This window comes from Balaenoptera physalus (genome assembly GCF_965194825.1).
Source record: "Balaenoptera physalus genome assembly, chromosome: 10".
Lineage (NCBI taxonomy): Eukaryota > Metazoa > Chordata > Mammalia > Artiodactyla > Balaenopteridae > Balaenoptera > Balaenoptera physalus.
Genome location: NC_138889.1, coordinates 51,636,302 through 51,663,655, shown reverse-complemented (window position 1 = coordinate 51,663,655; position 27,354 = coordinate 51,636,302). Strand labels below are relative to the sequence as shown.

The window sequence follows — 27,354 nt, the reverse complement described above, 5'->3', positions numbered from 1 at the left end:
AGTTCAATGTGGAGAGGTATTCTATGGAGTTAGCAATCTCTTATGCTGTTTCACTTACTGGAAATCTTTTATTTCCTTAAACAGTCTGAAAGTGAGTCTTGGGAGTAAGTTTCAGACTGTGATGCTTGAAAGTTGCTCCCTTTCCTCTGCTTAGTGCTTCTCATCGGCACAGAAAAAATTTTAATTTAGGTTTGCCTTCTCCATTTCTAAGTTATGTGATGTCTTCATCTCCTGATGATCACCAGTGTTTCTTCTTCTTCTTCTTCCTTTTCCTTTTTCTCCCTCTGTTCTTCCCCTTTGCCTCTCATTTCCTCATGTTATTATTTAAAAATTACTAGTGAGTTAATGGGTATAATTAATGAAAAATCAAAAGGATGAATTGCCGTATGACAGCCAAAGGATGATGTTATAATTTATACACAGAGGTTGTGTTCTTGAAACATTGGTCCTTTACCTCTCGACTTCAGTCGGTATAGTCAAGCCTCAGTATGAACAATAGCATTCTTATCTGAAATCAACATATATGGCTTTTATAAGGACGAAGCCAATGTTACTTGTAAACAGACATAGAAGGAACAAATGAAGCAATGAATTTAAAGAAAACTTGTTTTTTGGTTTTTTTTTCCATCTTGTCTGGGAGTAGAAATGATTGTGCTGAGGGCTAAGAGATTAAATTGTGTCACTTGTCAGGATATTGGCAAGTAGCCATCTCTTCTGCCTGCCACTACATGCTGCTTTTGTGCTGTGGATGGGTTTAATAAATGCACTGTTGTGTAAAATGTCATTGCTGCTTTGCCAAGCAGAGGCTGTCATGTGATAGCTCTTCCCCAGGATGACAGATCAATATTGGTCCTCAGCAATCCTGAGACTTGAAGCCACACAGACGGCATTCTTATGGTTCAGATACAAAAGTTGAAATAAAAACCATTCTTCAAAGCATGGACAGATATCTACTTTGCTCTGGAAGAAAACCTAATGTTCTTTCAAAAATGTTCTAACTTTAAAGATAGGTAATGTTATAAAATTTTAGTGACAACTTCTAGAAGAAATAATACAAATGGCTTGTTACATTTTTTAAAAAGTTCAATCTTTTTGTTAATCAAATAAATGCAAAGCAAAGCAAGGAAATATACCATTGTTTGCCTTGGTAAACAGCCTAAAATCATACACATTCAAGCACATGAAATGTTGATGACATATTGTAAAATAGTCCCTCTCTAACATCAGTGGTAGAAGTAAAATTTGGTACAGTCCTTCTGGAAGGAAATATAGCAATATGTATCAAAATTCTTTAGAATGTTCATACCTTTTGGTGCAGAAATTCTACTGCTAGAAATATATCCTAAGGAATTTATGAGAAACAGAGTCAGCAATGTCTTCCAAAAGATTGTCAGTTATTTAAATTGTGGAGAAACTGAAAACAACCTAAACTCCTAACAATGTAAACAGTAAATGTATTATTAAACAGCAATTAAAATATGTACAAGGCTTTTTAAAAAATGATATGGGGAAAGGTTTATGAAATAAAGTTATGTGAAATTAAACAAATGCTAAATATTATATAGAGTGTGATCTAAACTAAATAAAAATAAGTAAAATAGCAAAAAAATTACCAGAAATAAGTGTACAAAAATGTTAATACTTATTGACTCTATTTATTGTAAACATGAATGCGTTGTGTTTTGTTTAGTTTTTATCTACTTTTCTGAATTTTATACATATTCCACAAAGGACAATTATCATATCTATAAAAATATATACACAAGAAAAAGAGGTTGCACAGGAAAAGGATCACTATCCAAAGGAATTCATTTAAACCCTCATATGCTCTCTTGTCTTGCCTTTTAACTTAGCCTTCATCTCACATTTTCCTTATAGCTTCTGGCTCTCACCCTCCCTCCAGCCCAGACCAACATCCCCAGCCATCAGTTGTAACAGTGTATTTCAGCTAATCTCTGTATCTGCTGTCCCTCACCTTGGGGGACTGGTTTCTTCCCTATTTCTGACCTTGATCCACCCCTTGTTTCTGATTGCTTTTCACATCTTGCCTCCAGGTGTGTGAAGGGTCTGAGCCCAGCCATGAGGCCTGATCAGTGTTTCTGAAGATCAGAGTGAGGTAGTGCTGGCAGAGACAAGCCAGTCTGCACCTCAGCCTAAGTGAATATTAGGGTCCAAAATGCCATAGAGTCCATATTAGCTTTTTATTGCTCCCTGACAAGTTACCACAGCAGTTGCAGTTTAAAGCAATGCATACAGCTTCGTGGTATATATGCTCTTACTTACAATTTACCAGTAAGGGAACTGGAGCACAGAGAGCTTAAAAAGAGGTCCAAGGTCACTTAGCTAGAAAGGAACACTTGAAACCCAGGTCCTCTACTCCAAATAGTATGTTCTTTCTCCTATATCTCTCTTCTGGGGCAACCACTGGGACTTGAGTTCAGTTTGGAGTCTGATCTAATTAAGGAGAAAGTCACCTCTCACCTTATCTGTGTCTTAAACCTACACACTTGCTTTATATTGGGTGTGATGGAGCACATACAGGAAGACTTTTCATAATGAACTCAGAACTCCTCGAATAATGTAGATATTAATGTTTTGTTGCTCTTTACAAAATTACCACAGATTTAGCAGCTTAAAACAAGACCTGTTTGTTAGCTCACTGTCTGTATAAGTCAGAAGTCTGACACAGCGTGGCTGGAATCTCTGCTCAGGTTCTCACAAGGCTGAAATCCAGGTGTCAACTGACTACATTCTCATCTGGAGCTGTAGGTCTTCTTCCCAGCTTATAAGGTTGTGGTAAGACACAGGTCCTTGCAGTTGTGAGATGGAGGCCCCTGCTTCCTCGTTAGCTATCAGCCGGAGGCCTCTGTGTGCTCCTAGAGGCCAACCTTGTACTTTCTCACACGGCCTCCGCCATCTTCAAACCAGGAACAGTGCCGAGTACTTCACAGATTTTGAATCTCTTTGACTTCCTCTTCTGCCACCAGCCAGAGAAAGCTCTCTACTTTTAGGGCTCATGTGATTAGATCAGGCTCACCTGAATATTCTCCCTATCTTAGGTCAACTATGCCATGCAATGTAACAAAATCACAGGAGTGAGAGTTTATCAAAGTCCCAGGTTCTATGGATTAGGGTGTGGAATCATAAGGAGTGGCATTTTTAGAATACTGCTTACCACAGTGTGTCTTTTAAATGTCATTCTTCTTCCCCCTGCAGTATAACTTAGAACATAAATACATGGACATTAGACGCAGACTGCCTATGTTCAAAGTCTGGCTCTAACATTTACTAGCCGTACAATCTTGCTAAGTTACTTAACCTCTTATCTCAGTTCCTTGATTTTCTTACCTGAAAAGAGGGAATAATAAAAGTATAGGTCTCGTCAAGTTGTTATACACTTTAAATGAGTGAATGTGTCAGAAAAGTACTTGGCACACTGAAGTACTATGTTATCCTTGCTATTATTATTATTGACTTGATTATTATATATCCACTGAAAAGTCCAGATTACTACTCTCCTTGGAGCAGACCCAACACCTCACTTTTCTGGGCCTCAGCTTCTCTTTCAACTTTAGTATGATTTACCTGTCAAAAATATAATTTATAATGTGAACGATACACCAGAAAAATGTTTACAAGTTCCCAACTCACAGCACCAAAGAATTTGTCAAGTTAAAAAAAACCAAAACAAAACTATGTTTAGTTTGTGGGCTTAGTTTTTAAGTAAGGGAAACATAGCAGATTCAGTTGACTGTATTGTAAACTTGAGAATAGACACACAGAACCTTTTTTAGTACCATACCTGATTCTAAATGGGTTTTAATTTCATGTTATGATCAAGAGAAAAGGGCATGTGAAAAGATAGGAACAGGAAGCTTAGGGAAGGCCGTAAAGGATGAACAGGAACTGAAAGAAAGGTGGCAGGGATGAGAGGAGAGAAAAAGAAGAAGGAATGGAAGCAATAGGAGAGGAAAGACCACTGAGAGGTAGAGAGGGCTGGTAAGGAAAAGGGGGAAACATTACTAAAATTTACTGAGCATGTACTATATGCTTGGCATATCTAGGGACTTAGATTATCTCACTGAATCCTCCGAACAGGTATAATTGTCATCACTTTATAGATGAGAAAAGAGCAACCAAAAGAGTTTAATCTTTCCAAAATCAACTATGTTAGTACACAGGCATCAGAACCTACATCTTTCCAGAGTTCTTTGTTATTTGCTGATTCCATGTTCACAAGGACTAATGGTGAGATAGAAAGTACTCCTCACACATTGTTAGTCCAGCTTCAAAGAGTGTTCCTGTTACACTGAGAAAAGACTTCTTAGATGGGCTTAGGTGTTACTGCCACTTAACACTACCTTAGATCATTAATTACTTGAGTCAAGACATTGGGAGTCTAGGGGTCCAAAAGGATACATGCACCCCAATGTTCATTGCAGCACTGTTTACAATAGCCAAGACATGGAAGCAACCTAAATGTCCATTGACAGAAGAATGGATAAAGAAGATGTGGCACGCATATACAATGGAATATTACTCAGACACTAAAAAGAATGAAATAATGCTTGCATCAACATGGATGGACCTGGAGATTGTCAAACTGAGTGAAGCAAGTCAGACAGAGAAAGAGAAATATCGTATGGTACTGTATGATATCACTTATACGTGGAATCTAAAAAGAAATGATAAAATGAACTTATTTACAAAACAGAAACAGACTCAGACATAGAGAACGAACTTATGGTTACCAGGGGGGAAGGGTCAGGGGAACGGATATTTAGGGAGTTTGGGATTGACATGTACACACTGCTATGTTTAAAATGGATAACCAACAAGGACCTACTGTATGGCACAGGGAACTCTGCTCAATATTTTGTAACAACCTAAATGGGAAAAGAATTTGAAAAAGAATAGATACATGTATATGTATAACTGAATCACTTTGAGGTCCACCTGAAACTATCACAGCACTGTTAATCAACTATACTCCAGTATAAAAAAAAAAGTTAAAAAAAAAGACATTTGGAGTCTAGTTAAAACAGACCCCCCAAATGATTTATGCCTCAGGATAAATCACTCGACTGAGCCTCAGCTTTCCCATCTGTAAAATGTAGGCTTTGAACCAGATAAATTGCTAAATTCTGAAATCTATCTTAATGTCACGCTGCCAGATTTTCAGCTGAGTGTTATTCTTGAACTCTTAGATGTCCCCAAACCATTCAAATTCATGGCAGGAAGGAGTAAGGTGGGAAACAGTCTCAGTGGTAGTAGCAAGGACCTATCACAAAGAACTGGAGACACACACCAGAGCTGTCTTCACACAGGCACAAGGCTGTGATGCGGATTGGGGAGTTGGTATATAGGGTTGCTCCTGTTAGGGCCATTGTTCAGAGCTTTTCAGGTCATTCACTGCACAACCTCACCAGGCAAAATTCACATACACAGTCATAGGCCACGGCCCTGGCTCCAGGAAGCCAGAACGAAGACCAGTGGGTAGAGTTCATAATAAAAACAACTGTGGCTCAGCAGAAAAATAGCAAACTTTGTAACTGTTCAGAGTTGCGCATTACCGTTGTGAAAAACTTTATCTTTGGGAATTTTTAGGCCAGGACCACATGAGGTAGGGGATTCTACTATTGAATTAGAGTTTAGAGAGTACTTAAGCGATATACAGGACTTGATTTCGGAATGTATTCAAAGTTAGATTGGTGATCTTCTTAAAATATTTAATTCTTAATTTCCTGAGTCCATATTATTATGGCCATAATAACTGTACCTGCCTCATATGGCTGTGGTAAGTGTATAGAATATTGAATGACGCTCCCAACACAGCAGAACTTCCTTTTATCTCCGTAGGCGTGAGCAAAGAGTGGTGGTACTCTAAGAGATGCCATTTTTCATTCTTAATTGTAGAATAAGCACGGAACATGAAGTTTATTTTATCTGAAGCTTAGGGCTTCAGATAAGTTTGGCTGAGGCGAAAGTTCCCCTACTTCTAGGTAAAGAGTGATATGAAATAATGATTGTGGCCCACTTTTCTGAAGTTTCCTTTAACAACTTTATTCCTAAACTTTTAAAATGGAGCTTCTCCAGGGTCCGGTATTAGCAATCACTATCCCCACCATGAGTCCTAGAATTACAAAGCATCTAGTTCTAATCTCTCACTCTGCAGCATGGACGTTCCCTCAGCCAGAAATTAATTTAGTCAATTCAGCCTGAAAATTCTATTCAAAAAGCATGTGTTTCCTGTGGGAGCGTCACTCATGTCTTTTCTTGTTGATAGGGGACGCCGATGTACCTGAAAAAAAAGCGTGATTTTCCTCCACAAGCTGCAAAGATGCAGCTGTCAAAAGTAATCACTGCATCAGAACAGTTGGATAGGGAAAAAGTGTCCTTGGCTGCTTTATAAAAAACCAGTAAGCTAGCTTCTCTATGCTTAAAAAAGCAGACTGAGGAAGGGCTACAAAGCTTACATTTCTGCCACTTAGGTCACAGTTTTCAGTGTGGCTTCATGCAAGCTAAAACCATTCTTACCTACAGGCCTTGGCCTGTGCTACGCTCTCTCCCCACTCAATAATTTACTCTCCTTTCTCTTCTCATTTTATTCACTCATTCATTCATTCATTCATTCAAAAACTCTCTCATTCATTAAGAATTTATGGATTCACATCTATAATATAACTGCTTGGCCTGAGGAGATTTACAATCTAGCAGAGGTGCTAAAATAACATTGGGACATGTTTTTCTCCCCAAGGAAATCTCTCCTAATTGTTCAATCTACAATTCCTTTAGCTAGTGTTTTATTTATTTATTTATTTATTTATTTATTTATGACTGCGTTGGGTCTTCGTTGCTGCGTGCAGGCTTTCTCTAGTTGCGGCAAGTGGGGGCCACTCTTCATTGCGGTGCACGGACTTCTCATTGTGGTGGCTTCCCTTGTTGTGGAGCACGGACTCTAGGTGTGCGGGCTTCAGTAGTTGTGGCACACGGGCTCAGTAGTTGTGGTTCACGGGCTCTAGAGCACAGGCTCAGTAGTTGTGGCGCACGGGCTTAGTTGCTCCGCGGCACGTGGGATCTTCCCGGTTGAGGGCTCAAACCTGTGTCCCCTGTGTTGGCAGGCAGTTTCTTAACCACTGCGCCACCAGGGAAGTCCCTAGCTAGTGTTTTGACCTCTGATAGAATTTTATATTATTTACCAAGAGGCCCATGTGTGTGACTCTTACTTTGCCAAATAATCTTTAGTTCTTTAAAGAGAGGGTCCCTGGCTCAAGCCACCACTATTCTATCCTGAGCAAGATCTGGCTCCACTCCAGCTACAGAACCTCACCTGGTGTTTTTCATCCAAGACACAAGATTTCCTTCTTTCCTGGGACCACTTGCTTCTTCTCCCTCTGTGTTCTCATTCAGGTTTGTGGGGTTAATAAATTATTTTTTTAAGACTCAGACTGGAATCTTCTTACAGAATAGCTTTTCAGACTCTTTCCATCCAAACTCCTACAGAAAGCCCTTATAAGTGGTTGCCAAATCCATGAACACACACAAGGTGCATAACCTGGAATTTCTTTGCTAATACTACAATAGTTACAATATATTGTTTTCTACACATATTATTATTTGCTCATCAGCTCATAGTATTCTTCTTTCCAATCGGACTGAAGGCCTCATGGAACAAAAGATACATCTGTATCACTTCCTCACTCTGCCTGGCTCAATGTTGAATGTGGTAGCCATCAACAAACACAAATTAAATACTAGCTGAAATTCAATAAGTAATAAGAGATCTGGAAAGTCATTACAGAAAGCTTGCTTTGACAGTCTTCTCTTTCAAGTACAGAACTTTTGGAGAATTATTACTCTCCAAAGGCACAAGTACGTCTCATTGATGTGGCAGATTTACTTTCCAAATAATTCTAACATTTCAGATCTTTACCTGAGTCTGCCATCCTCTGCTGCAGCACCTCCAGGTATAATCTTCGTAATAAATATGCCAGGGTCATCTCCAATGTGGGGATTATCTGTCCCTCCAGCAATACTGAATCCCAGACCAGAATTCCCCTGCAGAAACAATAAGCAGACATTAAGGGTTGTGGCTGTCACCTAAACCTAGTTCCCCTTGCACTCTGCGTTATCATCTTACTACTCAAATGGAAATCAGGTGATAACAGCCTTGTATGCAAAGCTATAAAGTACACTGTCAGCAGACAAAGGAAGGTCAGGAACAACACTCAGGTTTGTCCCTGCATTGCAAGAATTCAAGGGCCTTATATTTTTGCTTCTAAGAAATGTTTCCTTTATTCGCAATTAAAACGATCATTATGAAGTAGGAAATAAAAGCTTCCATACTGTGTAATATGAGAAAATGTAAAAAATCATTAGTGTCCATTGTAAAAATTATACACACGTACGAAAAAGAATGGAAGGAAATGAGTCACATGAAGAACATTTGATTTGATAGAGTAGTGAAATTTAGGTGTTTTCATTCTGCTATTTCTGGTACTGTTGCTCTAATACTATCTATCCAGCAAAGAAACGTGTTTTCCTGTTAATAAGGAACTTTGACTTCAGAAGGCAGGGACCTCTTCTAGAGTCATAGCAAATGTGAGACACTTTTCAGTAATAAACAGGCTTTAATTTGCTGTAGATACAGACAAGGAATGCATTGTTGTTGCAGCATGTAAATTTGAATAGTTTATACTCTAATATAGCTTTCATACTTACTCCTGTAGACTATAGTAATTGACATCCAATGTACATATAGCCCTCTAAAATTTGTATGTAATACGTAATTAAACATCTCTCCCAAATTCACAGTCTTATTTTTTATTTTCATATGCTTTTTAAATTTCCATCTCCATGGTTACATTATGTTTCCATACTATATTCTATTTTTTTTCTAATTCACATTATATTTTAAGCCATTTCCATACAGCTAGATAATCTTTATAATTATCCATTTAAATGACTAAATAATATTTCACCCAGGTCATTTATTTAACCAGTCCCTTGTCACTGGATATTTAATTTCTCTATATACTCTTACAACAAATATAGCTTACTAAATTTATGATCACTTGATTAAATTTTGCTCTTGGGTAAAAAGAGATGAGGAATAAGAATTCAGTAGTTAATCCAGAAAAATTAATTAGGGCACTCAGTCAGAAAAGTTCAATGTTAAGATAAGATCAAGTATAACTTGACAGTTATACTATCACTGCAAATGTCAAGGTAATGCTTAGCAATTTTTATTGACTGAATTAATAAAACTGAATTTCAGAGGGTTGTTTTCACAATTATACGTCGAAAGATTGAAGTTAATAATTCAACCACAGCCACTAAAATCTTGTCTTTGTACTTCTGACTTCTCTCTAATTCTGTTTTCTTTGAAAAATTCCAGTGTTCTTTGAACAGAGATATTACTTAGCAGTAGTCAAATAATGAATTTATTTAATATTTATTAAACACCAGCTTTGTGCCTGGCACTGGACTAAGCCCTGGAGCTACAGCAGTGAATCTTTCAGTTTATGAGGCATACGAAAGGCAAGTGCAGAGTGCAAGAGTGGCTAACAGGAAAGCCACACATAGGGACTTTTCCTGAAGGTGAAGAGCACTTAGTTACTTTTAAGTGGGTCAGGGTGGGAGTTGGAGAGGAGGACAGAATGTTCCAGGCAGAGGGAAGAACATATGTAAAATCCCTGAAGTAAGAAAGGGTATGCCAGGTCCAAGTAACAGACGATGAGGCTAGAATGAAGAAAGCAAGAAGGAAAATTGGATGAGATGTGCCTTGATCATGAGGTTCTTCAGAGCAGAATGTATGTGAATCCATTTTTGGTTTTAATTACCTATTGACACCAGATGACTGCATTGGTGTTATATGAATATCTTCTACGTGACTGTCTTGAAGCTCAGGCTTTAGGGATTAAGACCAGGTGATTTCTGCCTTCATGGAATTCAAGGCAGAGCAGAAAAGACAGTGATAGTTTGGTGTTTGGTGATCAGTACATTTTCACTGTATAACCTCAACTACACTGTCAGGTCTATAGCCACCAAGACAGTATTTAGGTGACTTATGAGGCAGTAGAAACTTACAGAATAAGATCTTGGGTTTTAGAAGGAAATGATGGGAAGATGAGTATTTTCAATGTAATTTGGGTTAGCTCCAAAAACATCAACTAGAGTATATTGGTCTTACCAGAGCTGACACCTCAGGGATAACAATTTCTTCATTAATAGGGGTAGGGAAGGAGGCAAGCAGAGATTGGGAGATATTCCAATGATTTCTCCTGATAATATCAAATTTTTTGGAGAGGGCACTGAATATTTTGTCATTTGAGAAAAATGTTCATGATCTAGCTCTTAACCCTTTCTCCTTTATTTCTAGCTTCATACTTGAGCCCCCAGGAACACTGAACTGAACTGCTGTCTCTTTTCCTGCACAGTACACACGATAGCTCATCTCTTGGCCTTTACTCATGCTGCATTCTCTACAAGAAATCTCCCACCTCCCCCTTGATGTTTTAGATGGCATCTGCTCCAGGAAATATTAAATGCCCACCACAACTCCTCTTCATTGGGTAAGTCACTCCTCTTTTGAGTTTTTGTAAATTTCTCTGCTTAGCTATGTCATATACTGTGTTATTTTGACATTATATATTTATGAGTCTATCCTTCCTTCAAACTGACTTTATAGTAGGCAGGAACTATACAGTATTCATCTTTGTTTCTTGGTGCCTTGTGTGGCACATAGTATTGTTCATTAAATATTTGATGAATGAGTGAACAGACCAATTTATTGAGAATATTCAAGTTCTAAAGGGAAGACTCAGAAAGGACACAATAAAAGTCCACAATGTGTTAAGGAATATAATACAGAAGTAGAAGCCATTGTGTTCTGTGTGGCTCCAAGAATAAAAATGGAAAGCCCAGAAATTCAAATTGTGGCTTAGCTGAAGGATGAATGATGAGACAAGAGCTGTTCAAATTGGGAATAGGCTGCTTTGCAAGGGAGGGAGGATCCTTCACTCAATGGGCAGCTGGCTAGACACTGGACATGAAGGATCCAAACATCTGCTGAGAGGTTAAACTGGATGACTTCAAAGGATTCTTCTGGATCTCTGGCTAGATTTGCAGGAAAACGGTTCTTGCCAGCAGAAAAAAAGGGAATGCTATAGGAAACTTTAGAGGGGGATGTAGGTCACTGTTGTATTTTTTAAAACTTATTGTATGAATTCACAGACCTTTGAAGCAACAGCTTTGATGACAACCTAGCAGTATGTAACCATCGTTTTTAGAATTGACTCTCATATGGAGAATATGGTGGCTCTGGCATTTACTAACATACATGCCCCTGCCCTCAAATCCACTCTGAGGAAAGGAATGAATGAAAAAGGAATGAATGAATAAGAGAATCCACAATGAAAAGAGGTAGGTAGAATTCTCTGGCAGTCCAGTGGTTAGGACTTGGCGCTTTCACTGCCAGGGGCCAAGGTTCAAACCCTGGTTGGGGAACTAAGATCCTGCAAGCCAGGAGGCGTGGCCAAAAAAAAAAAAAAGAAAGAGGTAGGTAGAGACAGAGTATAACTGGACCTGTGTTTCCAGTCCCAAGGGTTCCCAGAAGCTTTTGTATTTCAGTTAAAACCAGTCTGCTAGTTGGGCCTACCCAGTCGCCATGGTTCCTTAGAAGAGGCTCATCTGAATTCAGCTAAGGAAATTATTTAAAGTGCTTTCCCTTCTTCCCTTATTATTCTCTCCCAGCCGTCCCTTTCAGGCCTTTGCTACCAGCAGCAGCATTCAGTGGAGAGGGAGAGATAAAAAGCAGCAGTGAAATTACTGCCTGCTGTTCGCCATGGCTGAATCTCTCCAGTCCCCTGACAACCATCCCAGAACCAGCCAGCCACAAAGGCAGATCCCAGAACCTCTCTCCTCTGAGCAGCCATCTTTCCATGTGAACAGGCAGACCCCTGGCTGACACTCTTAGATCCTGAAAATTGTGACTAATTAACTGAGTGTTGATACCTGACACAGTCAATGGAAACTGCAAGGTGCCATGCTGGTGAGGGCAGCCTCTGTATACAGTTCCAGGTGGGATGCTGTTTCCTTGCAATTGGGCAGATTCCATGCCTGAGAATGTGGCTGGCAGGGACCATTCTTTCTCCTGGTTCCCAGTCCTCCACATCGGCTGACTCTCCCCCAGGAGCACAAGCCCATTGTCTAGCCAAGTTGTACTTTCTCTTTCATGTACTACACTCTATCTCCTCTCAGAAAAAAATTCGCAAAAAGAAAAGACAATTTACCATTTAATTGATGGTTGCAAATGTAAATACAGTATCCTCAGAAACTCCTCTTTCATTAAAAAATTATTCTCTAACAGAAAATTACCCCCAAAATGGGGTTGTAAAAAAGAAGAGGAAAATAAAGTGATATCTTAATCATATATATTTATAGAATGTCCTACTGACAAAGAATTTCTTTGTCAGAAGTTCCTAATTTAAAATACTATTTAATCTGGTAATTCAATTCTAGGAATTTATCCTAAAGAAATAACCAGAGATGTGTACAATGATTTATGTTCAAAGCTTTGTGGCAGTATCATGCTTCTCCTTCTAAAAACAAAACAAAACAGAAAACAACTCGTAACCGGAAGCATCCAAACAATGGAGAAATGGTTAAAAATACTGTGGTATGTCTATTTGAATGTGGGAATATTTTGGAGCCATTAAAACTGTAGTGATATTTAATGACAATAGAAAATGTTCATTATATAAATGTGAGAGGAATAAAAAGTGTATGAAATTTTAATTAAAGTATGATCACCACTAAAATATTAAAAATGACTTGTTTTCAGTAGAACATTATTACTTACTAATTAGTAATAGTAAAACTGTAATAATTACTATTATTATAATATTAAGTAATAATTCAAACTACCTAAAAGGGAGACTTTTTTTAAGTTATAAAGTTCTTAGTAAAATACTAAAAATGTCCTCAAGGGAACTAATATTTATTGCATTTTTCTTTTTATGCTAAACACTGAGCTAGGCTTCTTACAATCCTCTATCTGGTAGACAGTACTTTCCCCTTTTTATATATTAAAAAACAAAACACAAAAGCAAATAAAAACAAAAGAAAAACCCTGAGGCTGAGAAGAGTGAAGTAACTTACATAAAGACAGAAAGCAACTAAATAGTGGAATTCAGATTCAAACAGGATTTTTTAGGCTCCAAATACTAACTTTTCCCCTGTTACATCATACTGCCTCTTCTGGGTTAAACAAATAATTTGATGGTAAGGAAATAATAAAAACAATAGCAATAATAAACCATTAAATTTTTTTTTTTTGAAAAGAGTCCAAACCACTCCTATCAGTATCATAAAAATATTCAAAAAATTTGTAATGGAAAAGCATGTACTTGGACCATTCAGACCTGGGTCTGAGTACCAGCTTTGCCCTTGCTGGATGTTTGACATTAGGTACCTTTCTTAACTTTGAGTCTAGTTTCCTTGTCTGTAAAATGTACGTAATAGTAACTACTTCACAGAATTGTCAGAAAGATGAAAGTAAATGACGTATGTACTAGCAGAGCAGAGATCCTGGCACATGGGTGATGATCAGTCAATGTTAGTTCACTTCCTTTGGTTTGACACAGCACTGTTAAAAGGGTCCTTACAAACATGAGGACAATGAAGGCAAACAGAAGTTAGACAACGTATCTTTCATTCATACCTTCATTTATTCATCCAACAAGTATTTGTTGATGAATTTTAACCTACAATTTTATTATATGTTATTTCGCTTGGTAAAGATAATTTAGTTACACATTCTAAATATGAGAGAAGGGATGATTAGGTAGGTAGTATTGAGAATTGTTAGGTAAACAAAAGCTAGATAAGGGAAGACTCACACACTATTTTTTAAACTTTCAACACCTATGGCCTGTTTTGATACATAGAATTTTTTTTTTAAACATCTTTATTGGAGTATAATTGCTTTACAATGGTGTGTTAGTTTCTGCTTTATAACAAAGTAAATCAGCTATACATATACATATGTTCCCATATCTCTTCCCTCTTGCAGCTCCCTCCCTCCCACCCTCCCTATCCCACCCCTCTAGGTGGTCACAAAGCACCGAGCTGATCTCCCTGTGCTATGCGGCTGCTTCCCACTAGCTATCTATTTTACGTTTGGTAGTGTATATATGTCCATGCCACTCTCTCACTTTGTCACAGCTTACCCTTCCCCCTCCCCATATCCTCAAGTCCATTCTCTAGTAGGTCTGTGTCTTTATTCCCGTCTTGCCCCTAGGTTCTTCGTGACCTTTTTTTTTTTTTTTTCCCTTAGATTCCATATATATGTGTTAGCATACGGTATTTGTTTTTCTCTTTCTGACTTACTTCACTCTGTATGACAGACTCTAGGTCCATCCACCTCACTACAAATAACTCAATTTCGTTTCTTTTTATGGCTGAGTAATATTCTATTGTATATATGTACCACACCTATGGCCTGTTTTGATACATTGAATTTTTGTATATCCTCTTACCAACCCCAAGATTTCGGTGCATTCCCCTCATTTCAGCAAGATCTATATGTTCCTTTCACTCCCTGCCAAGAATGTCAGACAAGCCTATTGTCTGCATATCTGCTCCAGCAAAGACATTTATTTTTATTTACTATAATTTATACTATAAAATAATACATATGTTATTTTCAAGTATATAATTATACTTTAGCCTCCCATCTGTAAATTTCTGACATGCACTGAGATTGAAAATTACTAGTGCACAACTTGACAATTGATCAACAAATACAATAGAATGGTGACCAATATAAGTAGGCAGAATAAAGATATTTTTTAAAAAGTTAAAACAGATAATAACATATTAAAGAATTCCGTAGGCTATATGCCAGGATAAAAACATCACTTGATAGAAAGGTCTATGAGCTGGCAAATAATCTTCTAAATTTTCCTGAAAGTAATTTTATTTTAGGCAGTAAATCTAGAATGGCACAGAGAATAAAAAGATATCTTTTTCATAGTTATTACCTGTTGAAAATCATTCAAAGTCTTTCTCTCATCCACTTTCTACAACATACTGCAATATTAAAAGATGAATGGCCCAGGCCCATTATTAGGGTATAAACAAATGAATGTAACACAGATATTCCTAACTACTGTTGCTTACGATTAACAGCAACAAAGAATTTTCCCCCTCAAATTTTCCTTTTTTTTTTCTTCTTCTTAACATGCTAACAAGCCATGTATCTTTGGCTAAAGGTCTTAGCCCAGGAATGAGATGCCTGTTTTCACTCAGTTACAACTGCTAGGAGTTGCATTTAGGATGTCCCAAAGTTTGCTTTATTAAACTGTGTTTTTCTGGAAGCTGCTGAGTAGAGGAGCCATCAGGAGATCTGCATTTGGGGATTGGTAACTGTTTAGGGGAAAGCGTTTTAAGGGGATGGCGGAGAGGAAGCAGTTTCAACAAACAGGTGGGCAGAGAATGCCAGATTACAGTAGACCGAAAAATTTATGAGAAGGAAATGGGTGACATAGTGAAGGCAGATTCCTGTTTCTGTGAAAGAGTTCTGTTCTTAGGGGGGGATACATGGTAGTATCTGATGAGAAGGAGGCAGGGTAGTAGAAAGATTTTAGAGGATGGCAGGGAGGGGACTCAGCATGTCTGTGGCGTAGGGGGAAGAAGCCCATGGAAAGGGAGACTGAAGGTATAGGTGAGAAGGAGAGCACGTGGGAAACAAATCCTGACAAAGGAGGGTCTAGAGTCCAGATTCTCTGAGTCCTACCATAGGTACTGGTTAAATACATGTGCTATAGCCATACCAAGGAATACAATGATATCATGAGATGAAAAGATCTTTACAGTACATCTTTAGATAAAGAAAATAGAATACAATATAGGATTTAAACTTTGATCTCGCTTTGTAATATATATGCATAGAAGAAATTTGGGGGTATGTTCACCAACCTGTTAATATTGCTCATAGATATCAGAATTATAGACCTTTTTTTCTTTTGTCATTTTGAGCAAGTCCATCATTAATTTTTCCTTATAAATTATAAACACACACACATTATATTTGTAAAACTTGTCTAGCAAAAGAACAAAGGAAACTTTGCCTTTAAGATAGCATAACTCAGCCTTTCTTCTTTACCAAGTCCATTTTGTCTCACCCTTTAGATAAAATTATAGTGTTATTTTAAGGGGGAAGAAGTTATAGGGTCCTTTTAAGGTAGAGGAGAAGGAAACCGAAGGAGTTCTTGACTGACGACATGTCTTTGCTCTATATATTTAGATGTCAGGACATTAGAGGGAAAAGTCTAGAATGAATGTGGAGACTTAAGTAAAGCAGTAAAGGGTTGGAATTGCAGCTGTGAGGCAAGAGAGACACGTTGGGATCGGTAGGGGTCTGGTGAGCAGCACTGAGGTGGGACATCGTCAGCGTGATCATGAGATTTTCTCCCACAGAGTTTAGTAATCTTGAACAGCAAAAAGGGAAGGTTTGATTGCCTTAGGGCTGAGGTTTGAAAAGCAAATGCGGTTGACTCTCAAAGGAATGAGTACATAAATCACAAAGGATAGGAAAGGAAGAGAAGCACGGAGGATGCTCAGAGACTGGATAGAGAGACTGAGGTCATAACAAGGTCAAATGATGGATTTATGGGGGACTGGGAACAGAAGAGAGGGTGGCAAGCTGTGGACACGATGGGATTTTAGGGTTCAAGATTTCAGAGATGAAGCAACACTCATTGATAGTCATGGGAATGCATAAATGTCAAATCATGTGAATGTATTAAAGTGATGGGCAAGTCAGAGTTGTAACCGACACTGACGTTTCCTTGGAAGAAAGAAAGAGACAAAATAGACAAAAGGAAAAAAAAGGGCCAAAATTGTTCGGTGAGAGTGAGGAAAGACCCAGGGTAAAGATGAGAAGAGGACTAGGATGTGAGGCAGTGTGGCAGCTGAAAGGGTTCCAAGCAGAGGAACGAGATGTGCCAAGCCGCCATAACATCTCCTTGAGGGTGTATGTGAAAGTTTTCTGAATACCAGACCTAGGAGTATAGGTTCCTGGAGAAACTAGGTTTTCTTCATAAGGCATGACATGATAAATGTGGCATTTTACTACGATTAATTCAAAGACTTTGTATAGGATGAATTAAGAATAGGCTTGATGGATTGAGTCAGAAAGCAAGGAGAGTAATTTGGGATCCAAAGTAGTGTTTGAGCTGTGAACTCTTAAGATCTGATTTAGGACATTGTCAATGACACTCCAACTGCACAATGTTTAAGTAACATCTATCTTGTACCCTGCAATAGTATTTAACTGAATGCCACTAGAAGCTAATATATACTTCTCAATAGCTACCTCCATAGTCTCTTAACGTCTTGATCATTTTTTCAATGTAAGCTGTTAACAATGGAGTCCCTCTCTTGCATGCCCATTAAGCCTTCTATTTCCAATGACATCTCTTCTTGTGTTTTCTGAAAACTTCCTGGCATATGAAGGATTAAAGTATAAATCTGTTTAGGACAGTTTATATATAGAAAATAAGAAAGAAATGGGGAAGCGTATGAACTACTCAGTTACCACATCAAGGAATCTGATAGCCATCCTTGACTCCTACCTGCCTGCCTATCAGTCCCCGCATTTTATTAAACATCATGACTTGTCAATTCTCTCTTTGAAAGATCCCTCAAATCCATCCAGCTCCTCTCAACTTCAATTATCACTGCCCGGCTTAGAACTTCATTAGTTCTCCTCATTGATCCTGTGGCTTCCGGGCCTATGTCACTTCACCCTATCCTTCTCATGGCAGAATGCGATCAAAATAATGGATCTCAAACTCAAATGACAATGAAGGCAGACAAGACATATAGGATGGCAAAATGGGCCCAGGAGAGGTAAAACAACAGAGCAAGAGTGTTAAATGGCAACTGGTCTTCGTGTTGGGAATAAAATAGGAAAGAGCTGGGATCGAGCATATATCTCATCTGAAGGGAAGAGGTACTATTCAGCTCTTATGGATGGTGGGCACTCTAGAATGCGGGCCTAATGTTGGGAGATTGTTTTTCCCTGCTGAGGGAAGCTAGGAATCAAATTTTCTTAAGTAAAATACCAATTTTTAAATGTTGGAAAATTATTAAATTGAAATATATATAGGTTCTTAGTCAACTATGCTCCCTGTAACTGGCAGTTTGAGAGGCACATTCCATGACTGCCACACAGTGCAACATTGTGAAGACCAAAGAAAATATGTCCCCAAGCCAGAGATATGATCTAAGCATCAGCATTTTGTAACTTGCTCACTATTTGACTAAGTTGTATTTTCTTCTGTGTAGCTTTATATGCCCCTTGGTAGCATGTAAAGAAAAAATGCCTGACCCAGAGTAGATCCTCACTTTCTCCTTCATTTTCTTCTCTATATTATTTTGTGCTTGGTTCACAACTTTACTATTATATGCAGCATATTGTATTGTGTTGTTTACTTGCTTATCTTCCCTATTCTATTGTGAGCATCAATCCAAAGCATCAAAACTGAGTTATAGATTTTCTGTGCCCGAATCATGTAGTACCTATGCATGAAAAGAACTGAATGCATTCTTGCATGAACTAAATTGAAGGGCTTCTTCTGCCTGAAATACTTCTTCTCTTGTTGAATTCCTGTTCAGACACCAAAATTTACCTCAAATGCTATCTGCAATGTTTTCTCCAACTGCTCAGGCATACATGATTGCCCTTTCTTCTGTGATTCCACACAATTTCATTCATAATGTGATTAAGACCACAAAGTTATTTGTATATGTGTCCCTCTTCCTCTAGATTCTTAGCATCTGGAGGACAGGGGATACACTATATTTGCAATCCAATTCCTGGTAAGAGCAAATGTTCAGTAAATGTTTGCTGAGTTAAAATAAAGTGAAGATACTATATATAAAATAGATAACCAACAAGGACCTACTGTATAGCACAGGGAACTATACTAAATATCTTCTAATAACCAATAATGGAAGAGAATGTAAAAAAGGAATATATATATATATATATATATATATATATATATATATAACTGAATTACTTTGCTGTACACCTGAAACTAACACAACATTGTAAATCAACTGTATTTCAATAAAAATTTTTTTAAAACCCTGAAGAATACTCTAATGTGTATGAATGAGCTAATAAGGAAAGCTCAGGTGAAGGGGTTAAAGGGGGGTTACTTGATTTTAATATAAGAGGGCTAAGAGTTAAATCACCTAATTAATTCTATATTTATTTATTTGAGTACCTACTATGTGCTTAACATTGTATCAAATTCTGTAAACAAAAGAAAATAAAACACGTCCTTCTATTTCTTTCTTTTTTTTTATGATATCACTTATATGTGGAATCTAAAAAAATGATACAAATGAACTCATTTACAAAACAGAAACAGACTCAGTGACTTTGAAAACAAACTTATGGTTACCAAAGGGGAAAAGTGGGGGGAGGGATAAATTAGGAGGTTGGGATTAACATACACACACTGCTATATATAAAATAGATAATCAACAGGGACCTACAATATAGCACAGGGAACTCTATTCAATATTCTATAATAACCTATATGGGAAAAGAATCAGAAAAAGAATGGATATATGTGTATATATAACTGAATCACTTTGCTGTACACCTGAAACTAACACAACATTGTAAACCAACTGTACTCTAATATAAAATAAAAATTAAATTTAAAAAACCCAAAATTTATCACTTATACAAATTTACCACTAATTTAATTAGTGATACTAATTTATCACATACAAAAATTTTGATCTAGATGGATGAAAATTCAAAATTAAGATAAAATAGATTTTTTTTTCTTACAGAAAAAATAATGAACGATTTTTATTGTCTTTGAGTGTTGTAACTAAGTAAAGCTCATACTGACTCCAACAGGAAGTAAATAAATAATAGAATTTCAATAATGAATTGTTCATATACATCTCTTTTTTTTTTTCACACACACACACTGTATTTTATTTTTACAAGAGATAGACTGTCACCAAGCATTGTAAATGGATGACCACAACAAAAGCAACAATGATTGCAATTACCAAACATGAAACACACTCATACTATGTCATAATATTGACATTCAGTCCAGTAATCCTTCACTGTAACAGCTCCTTTTCTTTGCAGTGAAAATTGATTTGTATATTTTTTGCCTCTGAGTCCTTGTGGGATTTTGTTTTTTTTTATTCAGACAGAAAGTCACAATAATCATCCTCATCAGTTCACTCAGTCCCATGTAATTAAATTTTTTTTTTCATCTTGATCTTTTGTTAGCACTTTTATGAGTTCATCAGTTTCCCATTAGAGTTCTGAAAATGCTTATTCATTCAGTTCAGCAGTATAGTCAGTTACCAGAAACCTGTACTCAACATTGTGCTCAACATTGTATCAAATTCTGTGAACAAAATAAAATAAAAGACGTGGTTCTATTTCTGAAGGAGCTTAAATCTAGTTGGGGAGATGTGCCATATACATGGGAACAGGGTGGGGGGTGGCATGACAGTTCAAATTTATCTTTTGCTCTTCCTCTCCCTAGGCCTTCTCCTTCATCATTTGCTAAGTTTTGTTCATTCTATCTATTGAGTACCTCTTGTTTTCATCCTCTTATTTCTATTCCCACTTCCTCTATCCTAGCTAATTTCCTTATTTCCTATTGCCCAGGATACTGCAAAATCCCAGTGCCTGGGAATGATCAGTTTATACACCATTTCTTTTGATTCACTGTATTTCAAAAGTATAATTTTTCCCAATTTCTCTCATATCAACAATTTAGATCTTCTTCTGTATTCTATTCCAAATCTTTGAAAACCACCAACCCTTGAACAAAACAATCTTTTCACTCTTTACTGAACCATGAGGATTTTTTAAAAAGGCTGATTCCTAGAGTTTTTTTTTTTCTTTTTCTGGCAGTGTACACTTATTCTTTCTTTTTACTACTTCTTGGCAGTACTCTAGGTGCTTATTTGTTACAACCTACAACTAAAAACTTATGTCCCTTAAAAGTAACTTTCCTTTGAAGTGGTGACTTGGGAATAACTAACTGTGGCTCTGATTTAACAAGCCTTCAACCCATACCCCTATCTCTACCAGTCTTGACTAGGCCAAGAGGGATGGAGATGGGCACTTGCTATAACCTATTAGGCACCACTCTCATGGAACGGATTAAGAAACCAAGCTCCAGAGTCATTCCTGCTGTGTTTAGATCCTAGCTCTACCACTTCTTGGCTTGTGATCCTGAACAATTCTTTTAAGTTCTCTGAAGTATAGCTTCCTCATCTGAAAAAAAGGAATAATAACAGCTTTTGTGTTGGTTATAAACTAGCAGTACTCAAAATGTCTTCAAGATTAAAAGTGTTTTCATAATAACAAGATATTATTTGTCTTTCTCACCATGTTTACCTTTGCACTGATGGTGCAAAAGCAATGGTGGGTAAAACTGTTGGTGCCTTAGAATAAAACAAGGCAGCGGTACCAAAGTGGACTAGTAATCATTGGATTCTTTACTAAACATACATTCACAACAAAAACAAAGAAATGTCGGTTTTACTTAAGAATTATCTTTGATGAAGCAGTGAAGATTATTAATTTTATAAAATCATTACTTTCGAGTCCATAACATTATAATATTCTGTTTGATGAAATGAGAGGTATGCCTAAAGTACTTTTGTATATTGCACATGGTTTTCCCAAGAAAAAAAAAAGTGCAATCATTTGAGTTGCAAGCTAAACTAACCACATTTTCATTGATTGTCATTTTTACTTGAGAAAAAATGACTGACATACAAACTTCGATTATTCAGTCTTGGGTATTTGGCAAAAACTTTCTGGAAAATTGATGAAGTGAGTTTGTTTTTTCAAGGAAACAGCTGATAGTATTTGTTGTCAATTGTAAAGTTTGAGTTTTCAAGTATCCACCACCATGAGCATGACAGCTTCCCAAGACGTAAAAGACTTTTCTGATGGGATGGGTCATAATACTGACAAATAGGATTTTTTGGTATTATATAATGAAATAAGTCAACATTTGGGCGATCTCTATAATTCAGTGAACCATTATTTTCCAGCTAACTAATACATGATTTTACAAGCCCACACATGAGTAAAAGGTCCATTTAAAGCTTAAGATAGATAGATTAATCTTATTATAACATAGTACAAAAAGTTCATTGATATGGTTTCAGATTCTACATTGCAACTAATCTTTAAAAAACTATGATTTGTCAAGTTTTGATGTAGTATCAAAGAAGAATACCCACAATTACCTGAAAAGATTATAAAAACATTTCACCTTTCTGCATTCATATCTGTGAAGTAGCCACATTTTCCTCATTTACTTTGACTAAAACAACTTGCACAACAGATTAAATATAGATGAAGATAAGAGAATTCAGATTTATTATATTAAGCCAGAGTTAAGAGATTTGAAAAATATAAAATAATGCCAGTCTCCTTGCTAATCTTTTTTTGCTTTAAAAAATATTGTTACTTTTAGTAAAAAGTTACTTATGTTAGCATGTAATGAATTTATTATTGTTACTTATAAATTAATGAATAAATACTTTTAAGTGCTCAGTTTTAATCTTTAATACAATATATATTGACAGATAAAACACATAAAAACAATACAGGAGTTCTCAATAATTTTGAGTGAAAAGGGGTCCTGAGGCCAAAATGTTTAAGAAATGCAGTCATAAATAGTCTATGAGATAATTCTTACAAAGCATTTAACACGGAGTAATCAAAAAATGGGCAGAAGACCTAGATAGACATTTCTCCAAAGAAGATATACAGATTGCCAACAAACACATGAAAGGATGCTCAACATCACTAATCATTAGACAAATGCAAATCAAAACTGCAATGAGGTATCACCTCACACCAGTCAGAATGGCCCCCATCAAAAAATCTACAAACAATAAATGCTGGAGAGGGTGTGGAGAAAAGGGAACCCTCTTGCACTGTTGGTGGGAATGTAAATTGATACAGCCACTATGGAGAACAGTATGGAGGTTCCTTAAAAAACTAAAAATAGAACTACCATATGACCCAGCAATCCCACTACTTGGCCTATACCCTGAGAAAACCATAATTCAAAAAGAGTCATGTACCAAAATGTTCATTGCAGCACTATTTACAATAACCAGGACATGGAATCAACCTAAGTGTCCATTGACAGATGAAGGGATAAAGAAGATGTGGCACATATATACAATGGAATATTACTCAGCCATAAAAAGAAATGAAATTCAGTTATTTGTAGTGAGGTGGATGGAGTTAGAGTCTGTCATACAGAGTGAAGTAAGTCAGAAAGAGAAAAACAAATAACATATGCTAACACATATATATGGAATCTATCAGAGCTTTTTGAGAATCAAGACCATGTTTAATTAACTCTTCTTTCATGATCCTGTCTCACAATGTGCTAAACACTATGTCTCTTCTTAGCTTTTGGATACTGTTTAACCTTTGCTCAGCCCACAAAAGCCCTTCATATTCTGTCCCATCCCATCTCCCTCCATTCCTCCTCTCCACTGCTACTTATAGTCTCTTGAATACAATCATGACATTTCCATTTCCATGCCAACTCCCCCCCCTCCCATTTATCTAAACTCAGCTCAAGCATCATCTGTCCTGTGAATCTTATGTGACTCACTAATTGGGCTCAAATAGGCTTTCTTTTGCGTTCCCAGTGTACACTGATCTTGCGTCTGCTGCCAACAGTTATCAGATTACATTATAAAAGTTGTATTCATAGGGAAGAAACCATGTTAATTTTACTTTTGGGCACATCATAAATCTGTAATAAGTATTTGTTGAATAAATGAATGAATGAGAGCTTTATTTTTATTGATTATTACCATGTTAAGCACTTTGTGGGCTTTATCTTAGTTATTCCTTAAAATAGTATATTTAAATATCTGTTTCTTTCTATTTATTCTTGCTTCTACCAGCTACCAAAAACTAAGCAGTTTACCTTTTGAAGAAGAAAAAAAAAAAGAAACTCGTTCAGTCTCCTGCTGTATCAAGAGGTACACTAGAATAATAGTTTGCCCAATAGAAACCTGAAGGAACTAATTCACCTCCATGGTTTCCCCTTAATTCCCTAATCACAGGCAGAATCCAATCAGACTTTAAAAGAAAATGAGGCTTGAAATCTACTTTATATTCCTCTTAGAGTCTTCTCTCATCTAATGAAATTCTGCCTATATCATTTTTCTTTAAAAAGCACATATTTGACAAAGGATTTAAGAGTACAATATAAAGCATTTAATTCTCAGCATCAACTCTAGACTATTTCTACATCTGAAGGTAAAGTAAATAAACTAAATTGGAGTGCAACAGAGAGGTATATATTTCTTTTAGAAGGTACTTAACTAGAATATAAAAAATCTCTTTGGTTCTATACTTAGCCTTTTAGAAGCAGAAGCAGAAATATGGGGTATTTACTTTCTTCTATTTTGCAATGGAAATAAATTTTATTTTTATGATTCAGGCAACAAAAAGATATTTTCTGCTTACTTCTTTGATTCCCTAAAGTATCTTTCAGACACTGAAGTCCAAGGGTAAGGAGAGCTGACAAAAAAGCGTTGGTCTATCATTGTACTTTAGGCAGGTTAATAATTCTCCTTGAGGCATAAACATGAATTGCTACATTCTGCCACTTTCAATCTTTTGGGAATACACTTCAAAAGCACAATGTGTTTATAAAGTCCTCTAGTATCTGCCACATCACAATAAATGATGAAGCAGCTTCCAGAATATTGGCTCGGACCTCAAGCAAATTATGCAATAATGCTTCCTTGAAAGTTTTTGTGTATACAGCTCCTTCTCTCCCAGAAGATACATCTACCAGATGGCAAAAGTGACAACCTCAGAAAAAATGAAAGCTGGTTTGAAAACAGAAGCTTCTTTAGAAGGTCAGGGCACAAATCTCTGGTAGCAAAGCATAGCACAGCATTTTAGAGACAAAACCTTATTACCCCAATACGGCCATTTCACAGCACTTAATGTTGGGTTGGTAGTATGTCTGCGTAAGGGTCTATTGTTCTCTCATCCTAGGAGAAGGCCAAAGATTTTAACTACGTGGCAAAGCAGGGGCAGATAAGACTATGCAGATGAGGGTTTTAGGATGCTACCACCAAATTCACATAAGTATATATGAATTCATATACGTGTATGTAAATTTCACTTATACATCATATAAACACATAAATATGCTCATATATGCATGAATATATATTATATACCTACACACACAAACACATAGACACAAACCACAATGAAACACAATTTCATGAATTTGTATTTATACATATCTCATTGAAAGGCCACTTCGAGACATCTTAGAAGCCTTCCCCTAAAAGCACTAGCAGAATTTCTTGCACAGGTGAAAGAATTCCCATAACCACTTCTCATGGCAGTTCTGAAAAGTGAACAGTTCCCATTTTTTAAGCCAGATTGTACAGGACAGCATTTGGATGAAGAAGAGTTTCCCAATCGCAGGCTAGAACAGTCATTCATTCTTCCATTTATTCAATCACTTATTCATTTAAAAATACTGAACTTGTACTATAAATCAGGATTGTATTTGTTTAGCTGATAGTCATATCTAGATTAAATCAGGAGATATTAAAAAAGTTAAGCAGAAAAAAGTCTTTTTTTAAAAAAAATGTGCCCCATTTTTACCTAGCTCGAAAAAGCACATATATCAAGTTTATAAAACACAGCAAACCTCTAAGCATTTTACTTCTTAAGATGCTCAGGAACAGTACATGAATCTTTCTGTATTTTGCTTAAAACATCTTAGTAGGTTACCTATTAACAAGGCCTTACTTAGAACCTAAAGGACCCTTTCTTGAAAAGCGTGGGTGTGTTTATGAATAAATCCAAGCGCAATGAAAGAAAAGAGAATGAATCTGGTATCAAATGCATCCTACTGACTTTGTACTGGAACATTTGTTTCCTTTTGTGAGTAGGATATAGGCAGCAAAATTTCTACTAACTGCTTTTTTTTTTTTTGGCTGGGAGGAGAGGAGTAGGAAGACAATTGGCTTGATGCCTGAACTTGCTTTTGTCCTTAGATGAATTTCAATTCATCTAAAGACAAAAGCAAGAATTGTCCAGGCTTTGGGTAAGGTGGATTCTTTTTTACTCCTTGAAAAAGTAACTAATTCTCAAATGTGCCTAAAGTCTACAGGCTTATTTAATATTCTGCCTTCTGTTTGTAAACTATGAAACCTTACCCACTGGCCAGGAATTTCGCTATGTTAAAGATTTCACACGTCAGTGTGCAACTTGAAAATGGGTAAACAGTATCCCCAGATGCTGAAATAGAGTGAGCACTTCAATCACTCAAGAAAGCTGCTAATTTTGGATACCCCATTCATTTCTCTTAACCCTAAGGAAAAGACAGAAACTATTTGATTATGTGACTGGTGATATACAGATAATAATTTAACATCTATTCTTTTAAAACTGTTCCTCGTTGTGGCTCTGAGAAAGGTTTGTATCAGTATCTCTACATCAAAGATAAGGAAAAAAAGGCCCAGTTAAATTAAGTGGTGGTCTAGACAGACTCACATGACAGGTCTTCAATAGAAGTGGGTAAGGATGCTGTATGATAGACACTGAGCCTTAAACTGCTTGGGCTGCAAAGATAAAATATGCTTCTTTCATTACAAATTAATCAAAGAATCTAGACTGAGTGGCTTGCAGTAGCTCAGCAGTTTGTACCCACTCAGCAATTTTTTATTGTGCCCAATCATCAAAATAGAACTAAAAGCATAAGAAGAAAGCTAAGATAGTCATTTATGGAGGTGCCAATGTAAAATTTCTGAGCTGTGTTTAAAAGCACAGTAAATATATAACCTTATATTAGTATGTAGTGCCTACTCTTCCAAATAACTACACTCCCAAATTTGGTCACTGTGTGTTGGTGCAGGTGGTTGGCTGGGAAATGTGTATCTATAAATGCACAGCAAAACAATGAATTCCAAGTTACAAACATTCCTCTAGTTTCTTATGCCTTTCTTCTACTCCATACAAACTCTTGTTCATTAATTCATTCGTTTATCCATTTATTCACTCATTTATTTATTTATTGAACATCTACTCTTTGCTTGGCAATGAGTGACGTGCTGGATGTACAGGGTGAACTAAAAAGGCACAGTCCTGACTTCATGGATCCCTCATTAACCGAAGAAGTTTTATGAATGAACAGGATTCACAGCTATAATTGTATGCAAGTTACTTAATCTCTCTGAGTCTCAGTTTCCTCCTCTGTAAAA

At 36.7% G+C, this 27,354-nt stretch overlaps 1 protein-coding gene across 19 annotated transcripts in view; it reads right to left on the bottom strand.

Moving 5' to 3' along the window:
* DLG2 (discs large MAGUK scaffold protein 2) overlaps positions 1 to 27,354 on the bottom strand; it is a 2,066,111-nt gene that overhangs the window by 621,185 nt on the left and 1,417,572 nt on the right. For all 19 annotated transcript variants that reach the window (XM_082410132.1, XM_082410117.1, XM_082410128.1 and 16 more), the window contains one exon: positions 7,934 to 8,058. In XM_082410132.1, the coding sequence (XP_082266258.1) occupies positions 7,934 to 8,058 (125 nt within the window). The remainder of the gene's footprint in view (positions 1 to 7,933; positions 8,059 to 27,354) is intronic.